The following is a 19,077-nucleotide window of genomic DNA, read 5'->3' on the forward strand; positions in this document are numbered from 1 at the left end:
CTGATCCTGCACCCGTGGATGGATTCTATGGGGGTTTAAGAGCGTATTGGCTTTCTACCCACATGATTTTTTTCATAATTTCATTTTCCCATGCCTATCAATAAAGTTAATTTACATGTAAATGTATCTAATTAACTACAAAATTGGAGCAAGTTTTACATAACATATGCAATTTTACTGCGCTGACATAGACTTACATTATACATAATTGACATGTCTATTCCCAAAAAAAGCATACATGTAGCTTTTTTTTTTCCGGGGGGGGTTGCAGAAAAATCATGCAACAATGCGATTCAAATGCTATGCCAATGACTTATATTACATGTGTGACGTACACGAATTAGCAAAATGGAAATCGCACACAAATTCTGTTATGTGTAAAAGGCGCCTTAAGTGATTTTTTACAAATTTGGGAACATTTTTTAACATCTTTTTGTAATGGTATTTTACAGATTTAGTCCAGAAAAGGGCTTCTGGTGCCAGCTTTTGGAAGGTGGTAAAACAAAATGCCTAGGGAAAAATAAAGGACGAAAATATCCAGCAATGGATTTGGAGGTAAAAATTCTTCTAATTTATTACTGCTATCCATGTATCATCAAGTTAGCAAAATAGATAAGTCATATGTGTGAAATAACAATTGTGTGGTGCATTGCTAAACACTTCTCTATTCATTTTTTTTAGTGTATAATGTTTTTAGTGTATAATGTTGATCGTAATGGGTAATTTATTTTGCTTTTCTTAAATTTCACATCCTTTTTGCAATCACAATTCTAATTGTAAGTATGATTTTGCAGGAAATCTTGATTTTTCATAATTTTCGTAAGTTATGCAAAATTATAATTAAGCAATCCACTAATGTATTTAAATCTAACTTGCAAAAGTACGTTCACGGTGCATGCCACTCGTCTACTAAGAAGTGATGAGCAAACATGGCCATTTTTGTTTAGCTATAATTTTTGCTAAAATGTCCCATTTTCACATGAAAATATTTAAAAATGTATATAAATGTGAGAAAACACATTTTCACTACATGCATTGAAGTCTTTAGACATGAGAAAATATATTTTTGCACAGATGAGTATATGCGTGAACATTTATGGACATGCATGCAGAAACACATTTTTTCCAAATTCATTGATATCAATAGGCATCAGAAAACAAACTTTCTCCAAATGCATTGAGGTCAGTGGGCATGAGAAAACACATTTCAACAAATGCATTGAAGTCAATGGATATGAGAAAATTACAATTTCGTACAGATGAGTATGTGAGAACATTTATGAGTAAGCAAATGAAAACTCATTTTTATCAAATGCATTTCAAAGTTAATTTCACAATAGTTTGAAGTTTTGTATTACGATTTTGCATCATAACTTCTCTGCAAAATTACTACTATGCAAAATTTTTGCTCATCACTATTAGTGTACACTTTGCTCCACTGACCTAGTTAGATGACGCACACAAGTATTGAAATGGGGCTCTAGTTTAGTTACTCCCAGTATTGCTCGAATGTACCCAAATTCGATTCAAGTACATTCAAATCCGGGTCCGTGTCAAATCCGGATTCTGCTGTGATCACGACCATAGAATTCGATTCGAATTCGAGCCATGATCACTAACTGAATTCGGATTGAGTCGTGATCATGAATTCGAATGGCCTTAAAGCATCTTTTGTTTTTTAAAGGGAAACCACCAGTATATGTGTGGAGGTGTAATTAAAAAAAAAGGAAAACTTTTTTTTCTGTATTTGTTTATTCTTCTTCACTGTCTTCGCCTTTTCTTTTTATTCTCTCCATCTTTTTCTTCACCGTCTTCTTTTTCTTTTTCACCATCTTCTTTCTTTCCATCATCTTCACCATCTTCTTCTTCACCACCACCTGGTTCTTCTTCATCTGGTTCATCTTCTTCCTCATCATCTGGTTCTTCTTCTTCTTCACCTAGTTCTTCTTCTTCTTCTTCTTCACCCCCTGGTTCTTCTTCTTCACATGGTTCTTCATCTTCTTCTTCCCCCTGGTTCTTCTTCTTCTTCTTCACCTGATTCTTCTTTTTCTTTTTCTTCATCTGGTTCTTCTTCACCTGGTTCTTCTTCTTCTTCACCTGGTTATTGTTGTTCTTCTTCTTCACCTGGTTCTTCTTCTTTTTCACCTGGTTCTTCCTCTTCTTCTTCTTCTTCTTCACCACCACCATCATCTTCTACTTCTTCTTCTTCTTCACCATCTTCTTCTTAATTTTTTTGTTCATATTCTTCCTCTTGTGCCCAACTTAATGGTTTTTCCCTTACAGAATTGTTTTAAAATTATTTCTTCAACAGCATAGCTGAATTTGTTGTGTAATAGCTAGTGGCGCATGGCAGCAGCACATAATTCTGTGGACCCTGGCGGTGGGAACACATACAGCAGGAGGTTAAATACAGCAGCAGCAGCAGCAGGAGGAGGAGTGACGTTTGGCAGCAGGCAATGTAACAGGCCATGGAACCTAGCGTTGGTACCACGGCTGTAATAAACACCATACAGCAGGATGTTCCAGACAGCAGGTGAGAAGCCCTCATTGTGTCCAATACACAACTGGGACAGCACAGTTTTTAACCTAGACATCTCAGAATATTTTTTTTGACCAAAAAATGTAGCTATTGTAGTGGCACATGGCAGCAGCGCATAATTCTGTGGACCCTGGCAGTGGAAACACAGACAGCAGGAGGTTAAATACAGCAGCAGCAGCAGGAGGAGGAGTTACATGTGGCAGCAGGCAATGTAACGGGCCATGGCACCTAGCGGTGGTACCACAGCACCTACAGAAAAAACAGGCCACATTAGTAGGGGACTGAAGGTTGATGTTGTGAAAGAATAATTCCCAGGCACCTCATGTCCTCCTCTCACCGACAACAGGTGCCTGGAATATGCCTTCAATCCAGGCCTGGTTGATCTTCAAAAATGTAAGTCTGTCTACGGACTCTGGGGACAGACGAGAGCGCTTCTCCATGACCACGCCACCGGCCGCACTGAAGCACCTCTCGGACAGCACGCTGGAAGGGGGGCAAGACAGGACTTCCAGGGCGTACTGCGCCAGCTCACTCCAGATCTGCAAGCACTTGACCCAGTACTCCAAGGGGTCCATAGGCTCCTTGCCGGTGTCAAGCCCGCTGAAGGACCCCATGTAGTCGCCACTATCCGGGTCAGATGCTGGCTGTGACTCCATTGTTCACTGCTCAGTGTCTCCAGCAGGCAGAAACTGAGCCACCTTCCCCTTCAGCCGTGGGTCCAGGATTATGCTGATGCAGGCGTCCTCCCAAGCTCTCATCTGCTTAACCCTGGGGTCTGTGCGCAGGCACCGCAGCATGTGCGCTGCCATGGAGAACAGGGTGGACCGTCCAGCAGAGACATCAGGGTCAGTGGCCACAACGCTGTCCTCATCCTCTGGCCCCTGAGCCTCTTACTCCTCTCTCCACCCTCACACCACTGCAGCTGCGCTCCGCTTTTCCCCCTCAACATCATCGTCCAGGACCTCCAACGCCTCCTCCTCCTCCAACAACTCAAAATCCTGCGCAGAAGTGGACTGCGCAGGCGGCTGCTGTTCCAGCTGGATCAGGGCCTTCTCTCCCACATCCAGGAGATCACATCCAGCAGATCACACAGTGCCCTGTCCAGCAGACAAACAAAGGGGACCCACTGGCAGAGGGATGCCTGTTCCTGGCTCACCAGGTTGGTTCCCTGCAGGAAGGGAGCCAACACCAAGCAGACCTGCTGCATTTGCCCCCACTGTGCGTTTGAGAGGAGCTGGAGTTTGGTGGTGTCGGCAAGAGTGGCCTCAATTATGTGGCGGTTGACAGCCCTCCTCTGCTCAACCAGCTGCTCCAAAATCACCAGGGTAGAATTCCAGCGAGTTGGCACATCGATGACAAGCCGGTGTCGTGGCAGGCCCTCGCGCTGCTGCATGTCGACCAGGTTTGTTGCGGCAGCAGCTGAGCATCGGAAAGTGCATACAATTTCCCGAGCCGCTTCCAACAGATTGTCCATCCCCTGGTAGGTGCGCAGGAACTTCTGCACTACCAGGTTGAGGATGTGGGCCAGGGATCGGTTGAAAAGGGCGCCCGAGCTGCCTGTATGAAAAGGGCGCCGCCATAGACATCAATGTTATTTCTGGAAATATGGGCTACAAGGTGTAGAAAAGGGCGCCCGAGTTTTGATATAGGCTACAAGTGGGCTCCCCTTTGTAGCCCATATTTTTTCGGCTACAAGGTTTTCGGCTACAAGCAGGCTCCCCTTTGTAGCCCATATTTTTTTCGGCTACAGTAAGATGCCCCTCTGTAGCCCATATTATTGACTTTTTTTTTTGTAGCCGAAGTTTTTATATGGGCTACAAGCACTGTAAGCCGAATTATTTCATTCCCCCACTATCCATGGCGGCCTGGAGGGGGAATAGTAATTAACACATCCCGGAGTTTTTTTCTAGCCGAAGCTTGTATATGGGCTACAAGCGCTGGAAGCCGAATTATTTCATTCCCCCACTATCCATGGCGGCCTGGAGGGGGAATAGTAATTAACACATCCCGGAGTTTTTTTGTAGCCGAAGTTTTTATATGGGCTACACCAGGCGCCTTGTTTTTTTTGTAGCCGAAGTTTTTATATGGGCTACACCAAGCGTCTTTTTTGTAGCCGAAGTTTATATGGGCTACACCAGGCGCCTTTTTGTAGCCGAAGTTGGTATATATATGGGCTCCACCAGGCGCCCTTTTTTACCGGCGCCCTTTTCATGTAGACCCCGTGGGCCAAGCAGGGGATGTGGGTCAAGTGTCCCCTGGTGATGGCAGCCAGCAGGTGGGCTGCATTGTGGGACACCACCAATCCAACTCTGAGGCCTCTGGGAGTCAGCCACATCTTCTCCTGCTCCCTCAGGTATCGGAGCACGTTGGCTGCCATGAGACTGTTCTTCCCCAGGCTGACCATTTCCAGCAGCGTTTGGCAGTGGTGGGCCTTCACGCTGCTGTTGAGGCGGGGTCGCTTGGCAGCAGGAGCTGCTGCTTCTCCCCTGACCCCATGTGGTGGCACCACATAGTGGACTACTGGTGGTGCTGCTGCTGATGCACCCGAGGATGGACCTACTACTGCTTCCTCGCTGGCGCATTCCACCAGGCTGACCCAGTGAGCCATGAAGGACAGGTAGTGGTCTGTCCCAAAACAGTTGCTCCAGGAGTCCATTGTGTGGATGCTCACTGACGGCGTGATCGAGTGAGCAGCCCACGTTCGCCATAGCAAACCGGTGAAGTGCTGGGATTGCCGTGTGGGAGAAGTAGTGGCGGCTTGGAATTTGCCACTCTGGGATCCCATACTGCAGGAGTGCTCTCATGTCACTCCCTTCCTGCACAAAGGAGTATAGCAGGAGCTGGGAACACATGGCCTGGGCAAGCAACCCGTTCAGCACCCGGATGCGCCTGTTGGTGGGAGGTAGAACCTTGGTCACACCAGGAAAGGACTCGCTGAGCAGGGTCTGGTGGCGTTTGCCTGCATGGGAGGATGAGGAGGTGGCTGTGGAGAGAGCAGATAAAGCCACTGAGGACTAGCTGCCCGGGGGGGGGGGGCATTGACTTTCTGTGCTCCTGCTGCTAATGCTGGATGAGCAGGAGGGTGGGATAACGGGATGGGATGGCTGTCTGGCTCTGACCACTGCCTGTGCCACTGTCCTTTAGCTTCAGAAACTCACTGTAGTCCTCAAAATGTTTGGTCTCCAAGTGGGTCTACAGGCATGAGGTACCCAACTTGTTCAGATCGCGACCTCTGCTCAGGCTTGCACCACAACTGTGGCAAATGGCACAGGTCTTATCGTCAACGTACACAGTGAAGTACCACCAGACTGGGGATTTCAACTTGCCCTTCAAGCTTGAGAGTTTTTTTGCCTTTGGAGGGCTGTTTTTTTCTCCATTTGCTTGAAGGAGCTTTGGTGCGGGTGGTGGTAGCGGCTGAAGCAGCAGGCTGTGGCTCCTGCCTTCCACGCCCTGTGCAGGCCGCCATGCTGCTGCCGCGCCTCTGTGCCCGGGATGCCTCCTCCTCCAATGACGAGCTGCCTTCACCCAACTGTGGTGGTGGCACATAGGGACGATCCTGCACTTCAGCATCATCATCAACATCCCCAAACATCTCCTCTGAGCCCCCAACCAACTCTTCTGCCCCAACATCCCCTGCATCAGGCCCCTCCTCCCCCTCATAAAAATTGTGGTTGTTCGGTGCCAAAAACAAACTCCTCCACCTCAAACTCCTCCTCCTCCTCCTTGCATGTCCCCATCATCTCCTCTTCAAACTCTGCAACAACCTCCCTCAAAGCACTCGCGGTCCCTGGCATGAAGAGCGAGCTCAGTGAGGGCAGGGTGGTCACTGGGGTTGACGTGACCTCAAGCGGTGGTGGAGGGCGGCTGCTGCTGCGGACCAGAGTGCAGGTGGTGGCACTGGTCTCGCTGGCGCTGGAAGTCTGGCTGGAAACTGTGGCTTGCTGCTCCACCATCATTTTCACGACAGCCTGTGCCTGACTCTCCTCAATGGGCCGGGGGCGACGACCCATCTCAAAGATGGGCGCAACAGGCTGCTGCTGCGCCTCTGCTCCCTCCTCCACAACTCTGCGGTCAGTGACTGGTGGCGGACCAGTCACAGACCTGCTGGTGCTGGCAGTGGCTGCAGCAATGGCGCTGCCTCTCCTGGTGGTGCCTCATCCTCTACCTCTGCCAGTCATTGTGCAATAATATAGAAATACAGTTAGCACGTGAAGTGCTGTCTGCGGACTTTTGCGCACGCAAAGTGCTGCGAACGGCACTTCACGTGCTAACTGTTTAGCACACCCGTGCTAAACAGTTTGCACGACTTTGTAAATCAAGCCCAATAAATGTGTAATAAAGGCGTGTAGGATGTAAAACGCTGGGTTTAGCACAAGAAAAGCACTTGCTCTAAGACGCAGCAGCACTGGAGATGCTCTCAGTACCACAAGTCACAAGCAAGGACGGGCTCCTTAAGATGGCCGCTGCCTTATATAGAGGAGGGGAGGGCCAGGCTGGGGGCCTCTGATTGGCCCGATGACATCATCCCCTGGATACTGCAATCACCCGTGATCACGGCCGAATTTGAGCGTGACTATCCGGATACATTCGAATTCAAATTCGGGATCGGTATCGATCTTCGAATTCGAGTCTGGATTCATTAAAAACTACCCATTCCACAACTCACAAAAAAGAGAAAGCCATCCTGGGCAAAGTATGAATCACCATGAATAACTACTGAGTCAGATCTCTCGTAAAAAACTTTATAAGTGGGGGTGCACATCAATTATAATTGGCAGCCTCTGGGAGTTTTTTTTACATACTTTTTAATTGTTTTTAATGTACCTAGCTTGTTGAAATAAAGATTTTTCACGAGAGATCTGACTCAGTAGTTATTCACGGTGATTCATACTTTGCCCAGGATGTCTTTCTCTTTTTTTCTGAGTTGTGGAATTAGTACATGTTTGATTGCCACAGGGCACAATTGGGGTGCACATAGATGCACAATTATGGTAGTGCTCATCTGTTTGTGTTTATTCATTAAAAACTACCCATGATCACGGGTAAATTCGAATTCAAGAGCACTGGCGAGCAACCCTGGTTACTCCTACACTTCCAAATTAGTGTCCCTTGTACTGTTATTTTTGATAGCCATTCCATATATATTGGGCACTGGCATAGACCGCAATGCAATTGTGCAACAGGGTTCAGTTATTGTATAGCTGAACTCCTGCATCTGGGGTTGGTAAGCAGTGTGATCATGTAGCTGAACAGAGCTAGCAGAAGGAGTGAGTATGTGGTGCCTGGGTTCAACTATTATGTAGCCTAACTACAGATACTGCTTGAAACAGTGCTAGGTGTAAGAAAATGGGTGCTCAAAGTAATATAAAGACAGGCCAATGACAATCACATGCTGGTTCCACTGATAGCTCCTTTGCACTCCTACTGGCGTTGATTAGGCAAAGAGTGGGCAAGTCCAATACATATTTGGTTAATATTTCTATTGTAATGTTCATTATAAATTCATCAGTTTTAAAATATTTTTGTTATTTTAATAAAAAGTAACTTATCTATTAAAAAAACTGTGTAATGTACTACCTTAGTACAAGTTTGCATCTGCCTTAATGATCATTACGCCTTATTAGTAAAAGTCTCTATGTGTACTGGTGGGCATTGTCCCTTCATATTGAAGGGATACATTTGCATTGTATTTCTCTCTTCTCATGGGCCCTAGAACACATGCCACAGCTACACCCATAATTATCTTATCATTATCATAACAGGTTTGTTTTAAAGAAACTCTAAAGAGGGGAAAAAATCAGTTTAACTTGCCTGGGGCTTCTTGCAGCCCCCTGGAGTCATCCTGTGCCATCCTTCTGAGACCCTCTGGCCAGCAGCACAGCAAAGCGGGCCAGCCACGCACCTCCTTGCCATGTCCCGATAGATGGCAGCATTCTGTGCATGTATGTGGTACTGGTCAGGGTTCATGTGAGCTTGATCAGCGTTAATGGGGCTCAGGGCAGAGCATGTGCAGTAGCCACCAACTGTCTCAGAAGGACAGCATGGGCACAGGATGACTCCAGGGGACAGCAAGAAGCCCCAGGTAAGTTAAATCAATTATTTTTGGTAGGGGGCTTAAGTAACCTTTTAAGTTGATTTTAACCAAATAATACAGTTGACTCAATAATAAACTATTGTTATAAATAAACTGCTACGTCAATAAAAGGTTATAACAATTAACTATTTTCTTTTCAGTCCAGAGCATTTCTGTCAACCTATTACCGGGACCACAACATTGAACTATCCAAACTTCTCCATAGACTGGGGCTACCTCTACCATCCTGGCTGAGGCAGGAGCTGCAGAATGTGAGATAGCATTGAAGACATGGACTAACACACAATTTCAGCCTTGTGGTTTCTCTTCTAAGAAACAATAGAAACAATTCCCTTCTGTCCCACTTGAAACATTAGTCACTGTTCCCAGAATAACTCACAAAATTCAAGAACGATTATTTATGCACGAGGTGCCACTTATCTGCACCGCCATTCCTGTTAGATCAATCTCAGCCTAACAGCTGAGGTTTACTGTAGTAAAAGGTAATTTTCTACATTTAACAAGGGACTCATACTGCACCCATCTCCTTTGCTAGCAAGAGACTTCCAGTAACTGTTTTATGATTGGAATCCTTCATTACATACAACATGCACTACTGTTTGAGAAAACCAAAGCAGAAGTAGATGCAGTGGATCTGAAGGTTAGTTGTGAAATCAGGCTGAATAAATCAGTGTACATCTTCATAATGGCCTCAATTCTGGTACACGTACCGTCCGTTTTACCGCATAAGTGGTATTTTACCTCAGGCGGTAAAAGCAGTTTGCTATTCTGGTAGATTTTAGTCATAATTTACAGCATGCGGTAAATTTGGTCATAAAATGTGTGCTATTTTACCAAAAATTGGAATTCTCATAAAAAATAAGGGGCATGTTAGCACATTATTTACAGATCAGACCTTCCTATTCAGTTCCTATTGCAGTTTTAGTGGAATTTGTATTCAGGCTGTGTAATAGAAAAGAATAGTAGAAAGAAAACTCCAAATATTTACTGGATTTTTTTTTTCAAAAGGGGATGCCTATAAATATACTTTACATAGGTTGCTACATAATCAAATACACCTCCCTGCCCCCTTAAAAAAACACATTAAAATGACTTTCTAAGTTATAGAAGGCAATTAAAGACTATTATTATTATTTACTGCATGCTAACAACTGAAATACAGCATGTTTTACCTCACTTTCCATATTAACCACATGTTTTACCACACGTTTTACCGCATGTTTGGAAATGCAGAAAAATCTTTCAGAATCGCCAAAAAAGGGAAAATACCGCATGAGGTATTTTACAGACAAAAAAAAAAAAAATATTTACCGCACATAGTTACCAGAACTCAGGCCAATATGAGCAATATGCCATTTTCCATAAGCTATCATCTACACTAAAGAATGCCAAGCTATGTTACTTCAGCAGTCGCATTCTAAATGCGATTTTGTAGTACAAATGTATATTCTTTTGCAAAAGCAATAAGGTTCACTGAGTGCAAGACCCCTGCTGCGAAGTTCAATAGAATTTAGCTCAATAATAGATGCCAGCAGCAGTGGCGTACCTAGGGCATTTGACACCCGGTGCTGGGTATTAAAAAGACACCCCCCCCCCCCATTAAAAAAAAAAAAAAACAGCAAATGTGGCATGCTAAACGTGACACGGCGGGTAATGCCAGGTGTAGGCTCGCTCCCCCCCCTAAAGTTGTCCTTAGTATAGTATAGTGGCACCAGTATAGCTAACAAAAAATGGGTGCGGTTATAACATGCGGCGCGCATTGCGCGCCGCGGCGAAAAATGGGCGTGGCCATGACCGGATGAGGGCAGAGCTAACTAATTTAAAGTGAACCCGGGATAAGAGTGATATGGAGGCTGCCATATTCATTTTCTTTTAAACAATAGGCAGCCCTGCTGATCTATTTGGCTGCAGTAGTGAACTGAATTACACCAGAAACAAGCATGCAGCTAATCTTGTCAGTTCTGACAATATTGTCAGAAGCCCCTGACCTGCTGCTTGCTTATTCAGGGTCTATGGTTTAAAGAATTAGATGCAGAGGACCAGCACAGCAGCCAGGCAGCTGGTATTGCTTAAAAGGAGATAAATATTGCAGCCCAATATTATTCTCACCTCGGGTTCCCCTTAAAAGTGCAACACAAAGACAGTGGGCCTTTCCCCAGAAAATTCACATAATTGTTCAGGTTTTCTCAAGAAAATACACGTAATGTGAACAGATTTGACCAGAAAATAGTTCAATCATGTCGGCAGATTTGCCCAAAAAACACGTTCAATCATGTCGGCAGATTTGCCCAAAAAACACGTTCAATCATGTCGGCAGATTTGCCCAGAAAATACATGCAATCATGTCGGCAGATTTGCCCAGAAAATACATGCAATCATGTCGGCAGATTTGCCCAGAAAATACATGCAATCATGTCGGCAGATTTGCCCAGAAAATACATGCAATCATGTCGGCAGATTTGCCCAGAAAATACATGCAATCATGTCGGCAGATTTGCCCAGAAAATACATGCAATCATGTCGGCAGATTTGCCCAGAAAATACATGCAATCATGTCGGCAGATTTGCCCAGAAAATACATGCAATCATGTCGGCAGATTTGCCCAGAAAATACATGCAATCATGTCGGCAGATTTGCCCAGAAAATATATGCAATCATGTGGCAACCTGGCCAGAAAACACTTCAATCATGTAGCAGACCTGGCCAGAACAGTCGATACACCTGCTAATATAAATTAAATAAAAATTTACTCACCTGAAGCAGCAGCAGACCTCCTGTCCCGGCCTCCGTCCGGCGCGCAGCTCTCACGATCCTCTGCAGCCAGCAACTGAAACTCCCGCGGTGAGAGCAGGGCTACGGGAAAATGGCGCCCGAAGCCCTGCATTGCAGACTCAGTCTCCAGAGCAGGGCTTCGGACGCCATTTTACTGTAGCCCTGCTCTGCCGCTGTTGGAGCTGCGGGCTGCTGCTGTCAGTGAACTGACACAGCGTCTATTAGACGCCGAAAATCAGTTCACGCTGGGGGTGCTTGGACAATATTAGGGGGTGCTTCAGCACCCAAACCACCCCCCTGGCACCGCCACTGCCCCAGTATAGCTAGTATAGTTGCCCCAGTATAGCATAGTGGCCCCAGTATAGTTTAGTGTAGCATAGTGGCCCCAGTGTAGCATAGTGGTCCCAGTGTAGCATAGGTGCCCCCAGTGTAGCATAGTGGCCCCCAGTGTAGCATAGTGGCCCCCAGTGTAGCATAGTGGCCGCCAGTGTAGCATAGTGGCCCCCAGTGTAGCATAGTGGCCCCCAGTGTAGCATAGTGGCCCCCAGTGTAGCATAGTGGCCCCCAGTGTAGCATAGTGGCCCCCAGTGTAGCATAGTGGCCGCCAGTGTAGCATAGTGGCCCCCAGTGTAGCATAGTGGCCCCCAGTGTAGCATAGTGGCCCCCAGTGTAGCATAGTGGCCCCCAGTGTAGCATAGTGGCCCCCAGTGTAGCATAGGTGCCCCCAGTGTAGCATAGTGGCCCCCAGTGTAGCATAGTGGCCCCCAGTGTAGCATGGTGGCCCCCAGTGTAGCATGGTGGCCCCCAGTGTAGCATAGTGGCCCCCAGTGTAGCATAGTGGCCGCCAGTGTAGCATAGGTGCCCCCAGTGTAGCATAGTGGCCCCCAGTGTAGCATAGTGGCCCCCAGTGTAGCATAGTGGCCCCCAGTGTAGCATAGGTGCCCCCAGTGTAGCATAGTGGCCCCCGGTATGAGGGAAGCTTGGAAGGTGGGGTGGCGGGGTCCCCTCCTTCCGGCGCTTCCCCCTCCTAATTAGCAGCAGCCAGCAGCTTAGCGAAGCGGGCGGGGAGGACTTACTCACCTGCTCCAGGCGATGGCGCATAACGTCATCCTCACGTGACGCTGGTCTCTCTGTCGCTCACTGTGCTTCCGCAAATCAGGAAGCACAGTGGGCGGTGGAGAAGGTGGAGACCAGCGTCAGGTGACGATGACGCTATTTGCCATCGCCTGGAACGCAGGAAGTAGGTGAGTAAGTCTTCTCCGCCCGCTCCTGCCCGCTCATCAAGCTGCTGCTAATTAGGAGGGTGAAGCGCCAGAAGGAGGGGACCCAGGTGAGGGAGGTGGGGGGTCCGGCCCCCCTCCCCGCCGCTTTCCCCGCCACCCCTCCTTTCCGGGTTGCTTTCCCCCTCCTGTCCGGCCGGCACAGGCCTCTGTGGGGGCCTTGATGACACCCCCTGGGGCGCCCGACACCCGGTGCGGGGCGCCCCATGCCGCCCTATGGTAGGAACGCCACTGGCCAGCAGCTTACAGAAATGTTGTATAAATCCTGCATTTTTTTTCTTCTTGGCCACTCATGATTTTTTTTTATTTTTTTTTCCACGGTACACATGAAGTGCTAAAAGTCTATTTGATTGTATTTTTCCCTTCAAATCTGACTGCAGTTTCTCCCATAATGTCACTAGAGCTTTATAGTAATCCCTGAAAGGTCATCACTGCGCAAAAGCTTTCAGTTCAATTATACTTACGGAGTCACAATGGCTAAACGTTAAGAACCCAATTATCAGGTTTTACTCCCAAAGTCTTTAGTGCTGAGCTGAGTAATGCACAGGAATTTCAGCAGTTCTACGCTTTACTTGAATAAAGTTTTGTGACATTTCAGGTATAGAATGACATCACTTAGAAGTTTTAATTTTAATTAAAATAATACAATCATTTTTTTATCCATACTTTAATGTCATGAATATTGCAAGAAAGTACAATTTCTATTCTTTTCCCAATAATATAAAATGTAACAAAACATTCATAAAGATCATAAGAATAGCACTGATGTTACTTGATATGATTTAAAGCACATGCGGATTTCTTGCATCTTGTAGCTTAAACAGTTCATATAAGAAATAATTCTCAGATTTTTAACTCTGAAGCAGATATAGAGATTTTGCTTTGTTTAATTACTAAAATGTAAAATGATATAGATTCTCCAGTTAACCCCCTTGGCGGTATGAAAAATACCGCCAGGGGGCAGCGCAGCAGTTTTTTTTTTTATTATTTTTTTTTTAAATCATGTAGCGAGCCGAGGGCTCGCTACATGATAGCCGCTGCTCAGCGGCATCCCCCCAGCCCCGCCGATCGCCTCCGGCGATAAGCGATCAGGAAATCCCGTTCAAAGAACGGGATTTCCTGGAGGGCTTCCCCCGTCGCCATGGCGACGGGGCGGAATGACGTCACCGACGTCAGCGACGTCGGGAAGTCATTGGGAGACCCGATCCACCCCTCGGCGCTGCCTGGCACTGATTGGCCAGGCAGCGCTCGGGGTCTGGGGGGGGGGGGGCCGCGCGCCGCACCGGATAGCGGCGATCGGGCGCGCGGCGGCGGCGATCGGGGTGCTGCCGCAGCTAGTAAAGTGCTAGCTGCGTCCAGCAAAAAAAAAATTAAGTAAATCGGCCCAGCAGGGCCTGAGCGGCACCCTCCGGCGGCTTACCCCGTGTCACACACGGGGTTACCGCTAAGGAGGTTAAAGAACACCTATTATTTAAAGAGACTCAGAGATGAGATCAGCTAAAGATTTTTTACTTCCTCCAGCAGCATAAGCACGGATGCGTCCCTTGCCGTCCTACCACAGTCTTAGCGGCAATCAGCCCTGCCAACTTGCTTAGCCACACCAGTCGGGCACTTTTAAGCATGCGCGGACCTCCCGCACATGCGCAGAAGACAACAACTTACGCAACTGAGATAATTACCGGGGCTGATTGCAGACAAACAGAGGACCGTGGGAGGATAGTGAGAGACACATTCATGCTTATGGGGCTAGAGGAAGCCCCGGGTAAGTAAAAAAATCTTTCGCTGATCTCAACTTCGAGTCTCTTCAAACTCTTACTGCCTATGGACCTTTAAGCAAGGCACATACAGTATTAATCAAAGCAGGTAATTTCGGTGCGCTCTAACCCACACTGCACTGCCATAGACATAATGTTATTATGTCTATGGACACACAAGGGTAATTCAGGACTCCGGCTATTGCCAGACCTCAAATTACCTCTCACTTGGAGGGAGAATAGTAATTTTCGCCGCCGGGGATTTGGGAAAGCCGTCGTTCGGTTCACCCTGCACCAAAATGACGGGTGGTGTACACCACGTATGCCCTATTAATAGATTGCCTCTCAGTGGGTTTGATTCACTAAACTGTGATAAATGATATCACGGTCGCGCTAACATTTTGCATGCATTATAACGCGCATAGCGGTTTTGGCAATCAATTGTGAATTTTTGCATGCAAACGCACATTTTATAGAGAAAACACGTACGTTTTTGTGTGCGAAAACTCGTGTTTGCGCGCGGAAATTCGCGATTATGCACAAAAAACATTACGCACGTTATAACGCATGCAAAATGTTAGCGCGACCATAATCTCAGCTATAACGGTTTAGTGAATCAAGCCCAATGTGTTCAACAATCAATTTCTCTCTGATCTGAATCTGATCAGAGAGGGAATTATCTCTTTTACATGTTACACATAGATTTTCAATAGATTTCAGCATGAAATCTATTTAGAATCAATCAAACTGTATTGTTGCACTGCATTGAGCATGGGCTATTGGTTTGCTGCTGCACATCCCCTGACTGATAGTTTCAATCAATTTTCGGTAAAAATCAATCAAAACTTTGACTGATGGGACATGTTGCAGCTCAGATTTCAGGGTGATTTAATCTGCAGGAAAACAAACTGCAAAATTGATACGTGAGTGGCTACCTTGAAGGGAACCTGAAGTGAGAGGGATATGGAGCCTGTCATATTTATTTCCTTTTAAACAGCTCCAGTTGCCTGGCAGTCCTCCTTATCCTGTGTCTCTAATACCTTTAGCCATAGACCCTGAGCAAGCACATGCAGATCAGGTACTCTGAATCAGGTGACTCATGTTTAACTGGATTATGCTTGTTCCAGGATTTTGACTCAGACACAGACACTATTTATGCCAGAAGATCAACAGTGCTGCAAGGCAACTGGCATTGTTTACAAGGAAATATATATTGCAGCCTACATTTTCTCTCCACTCAGGTTCCCTTTAAGGTACAGGCATCGAACTCCAGGCCTGGAGGGCCAGATCCATGCCAGTGTTAAGGATGGACTGAGACGGAGAGGAATGTGTTCTACCTGATGGACTACACCTTTCCTGATTCAGACCCATCAATTAATTTGAGCTTTGTCAAAAAGTGTGAGGACCTCGGCCTTCGAAGGACCGGTTTGACATCCCCACTTTGAGGGCACGCAAGAATGTTATTTTGGGTAGAAAAGTAATATTTTCTCTCCTTGAACACGGTTGACCCATACATTTTTAGGAATCAAACATGCTCCTTTCAACAAACTCTAGCCCTGAGAAATGATGATTTGCAACATTTATCTTATGACCATAAATAGACTCTGTAACAAAATGTTCAGCCTTATTTCTTCTATCCTATAAGTTCCTATACCTGTTCTAATGTGGTCTATCTTACTGCAGCCTTTCCTAGTTGCACAGTGGCTGTATTATCTCTGTTATATAATCTAATCTTCTTTCCTCTGACGGCTTTGTCGGGCTCAGGCACTCAGGCTGGAATGTGCTGCGCTGCTTGTGATAGGATAGAAGCTATACCCACCCTCTCCACACTCCCTGCAGGCTCTGTGTGAGTCACAGACAGAGCTCCTCTCAGCCTATCACACTCTGGTTAGCAGCCATGTCTTTTGTTTGTAAACACTGCCTAAAATCGGCAATTACAAGCCAGGATCGCAGCAGGGAGTGGCAGAAACAGCACAGAAGGGCCCAGGAGAACACAATGAATAGAATGGTATGCTTTTTATTATAAGAATTTTAGAGTACAGATTCTCTTTAAGTATATAAAGATTATATAGTCTTTGCTCTTAGAAGCATCATTGATCTTTTGCATCATTTCATGCTGCTGGCAGATCGCAGAAAGATTGTTTTCCTCAAGGAAATATACAGTACGGTAGCAAGAAAGATTCATTGGCCCTGATTTACTGAGTCATTTTTGGTCCAGTCATCATTACCCGTCATAAGTGACTCTACAAAACTGTCCTGAACTTATTAAGAATGATCTGTTATTATGTGGCAAGTGCCTTACAACATTTTTTATTGTAGGCCACAGCGATCATTGCAGAAAGGGTCATAGTAGTGTGACTGCTAATTCAGTAACATACATACAATACAATACAATAACATTTCTATAGCGCTTTTCTCCCATAGGACTCAAAGCGCTTAGGCTCTCTCAGATTCAGTAATTAGTAGGATGAAGTATTCACACAACAAAAGTTATATTTCTGCAAATGCCAAACTGAACAGGTGGGTTTTCAGTCTGGATTTAAACACGTCCAGGGATGGAGCTGTCCTGATCTGTTGAGGTAAGGAGTTCCAAAACGTAGGGGCAGCATGACAGAAGGCTCTGGGACCAAAAGTTTCCAAGTGGACTCTGGGTATGACTAGATTATTAGAACCTGTTGATCTGAGAATGCGGGGATTGCTACGCAGCTGCAACATATCTTTCATGTATCCAGGGCCTAAATTATTCAGGGATTTAAATGTCAGTAGGCCGATCTTGAATAGGACCCTCCATTCTATAGGTACATGACATACATGACTTCTTGTTCCTGGTATATATATAATTACATATTCTACACAAAAAAAAAGGTTGGCAGAGTTATTTATTTACACTATGCTGAACCCTTTCACACGTACTGTAGGTACAGGAATACGGTACTGAAAGGACTATTGTTCTGGTGTAATTAAGTTATCAGTGCAATAACAGCAATAATACATCTTAAACCTAATCTGCATAATTTATGTCTGTCATTAAGTAAATGAATTAGTCGGCCTTTCACTTTGAGGAGCCGCACTTGTCTCTGTCAAAAAATTGAGCTAATATTTTGAGTGTTAATTACTGTAGCTAAGGTGGAAATATAGCTAGATTTAGCTGACTATATTACATTCAAATGAAACTTGTAGAGAGGAGCAGTTTTCTCTATTTCCCTTTAAATAAGCCATGTTCCTGATTGACATGCAGATCTTTTGCTTCCTTATTTTTTGAGTCACGTGTTGTCTGCCTGCTCTTCTTGGGCCAGTGATACATAAAATATTAAAAAGATGATCATGACAACAGTCAGGCACAAAGCATGTTTTTTTGTTTTGTTTTTTTAACCAGGAAGCCAATGCTGCAAGACAAGAGTGCTATCTACTACACCACCATGCTTGAGCACTGTAAAAACAATGCAGGAGATTTGGGGTTAGCCAGCACCACCATAGGCCGTAATAGGAATGACGGCTATAGCAGCACTCAGTGAGTAATTTGGGCGCCATCAAAAGACGGAGCACAAATTACAACAGAAACACTGTAATTCGGCCCCCACCAATAGCTGGAACTGAATTACATCTTCCCCCCACTATCCATGACAGCCTGGAGGGGAAATAATAATTAATGCCGCCGGGTCTTTTGCAGGAGCATGGTTATCAATTCATCGGCTTTACCCTGCGCCCAAATCTCCCGGCGGACGTTTCATAGATACACACCATGCTGCCCATGTACTCCTTGTGGGTACAAATTTGATTTGGCACTTATAATAAATTGAGCGACACAAACTGAAGCCTAGTACACAGTTTCATTTTTATTAGTCAATTATTGTCCAATTTGGGCCAATCAGAAGCTATAAATGCACATTTGTGATATAATTTGTTAAATGTAACAAAAGTATAATTCTTCAAACATTTAAGTTGTCTTCTTTTCTTAGTAACATTTACCTTTTTTTTGGGGGGGGGGGGGGAGATCAAAAGCTATAAATGCACATTTTCTGATGTAATTTATTCAATATAACAAAAGTATAATGTCTCAAACATTTGTCTTCTTTTCTAAGTTATATTTGTTTTCTAATGTTTTATAATTCCAGTGCATCAGTCTAATGAGAACTTCAACATGTGGGCTAAGCTAAACCTGGAAGAACCTGAAGATCCTTAACTAGATGGAAACATCTCTGCTGTTTAAAATTGTTCTTGAGAAACCTTTATATGACATTAATGAGAGATATGAAAATAGACTGCACTTTTCCATATTCTGAAATATATTTATTTTTTATTACAATTGTAATTTATGTGTACATACTATATATAAACATAATTTAATTGCAAAAAAAATGTTTTATCTGAGAAAATATATCTTTTTATTTATGCTTTTTATTAAATCTGGTGTGTCAAACACTCTCTAATAAAATAAACAATTTTGTTGGTAGCACAGTTTTTTACTTTAAGTTTCTCATCCTCTTTCTAGTTCCTGGAAGCGTGATCGTTTGCTTCCAGGACTTTTTTGACTGTGGCCATCTTGTGGCCAAATAGTAATAATTACATTATATTACATTTCAAATTTGCTGTTTACCTCCCACACCAAAAATTACATAATACATTTTTTCATTAAA

The 19,077-nt window shown here is 45.0% G+C and overlaps 1 protein-coding gene across 2 annotated transcripts in view; it reads left to right on the plus strand.

The window, feature by feature from the left end:
- LOC137571512 (bifunctional heparan sulfate N-deacetylase/N-sulfotransferase 4) overlaps positions 1-18,825 on the plus strand; it is a 472,192-nt gene extending 453,367 nt beyond the window's left edge. For both annotated transcript variants that reach the window (XM_068280740.1, XM_068280748.1), the window contains 3 exons: positions 453-555; positions 8,774-8,884; positions 18,556-18,825. In XM_068280740.1, coding sequence (XP_068136841.1) covers positions 453-555; positions 8,774-8,884; positions 18,556-18,597 — 256 coding nt within the window. In that variant the 3' untranslated portion in view covers positions 18,598-18,825. The remainder of the gene's footprint in view (positions 1-452; positions 556-8,773; positions 8,885-18,555) is intronic.
- The last annotated feature ends 252 nt before the right edge of the window (positions 18,826-19,077 follow it).

Source organism: Hyperolius riggenbachi, chromosome 1, assembly GCF_040937935.1.
Source record: "Hyperolius riggenbachi isolate aHypRig1 chromosome 1, aHypRig1.pri, whole genome shotgun sequence".
Lineage (NCBI taxonomy): Eukaryota > Metazoa > Chordata > Amphibia > Anura > Hyperoliidae > Hyperolius > Hyperolius riggenbachi.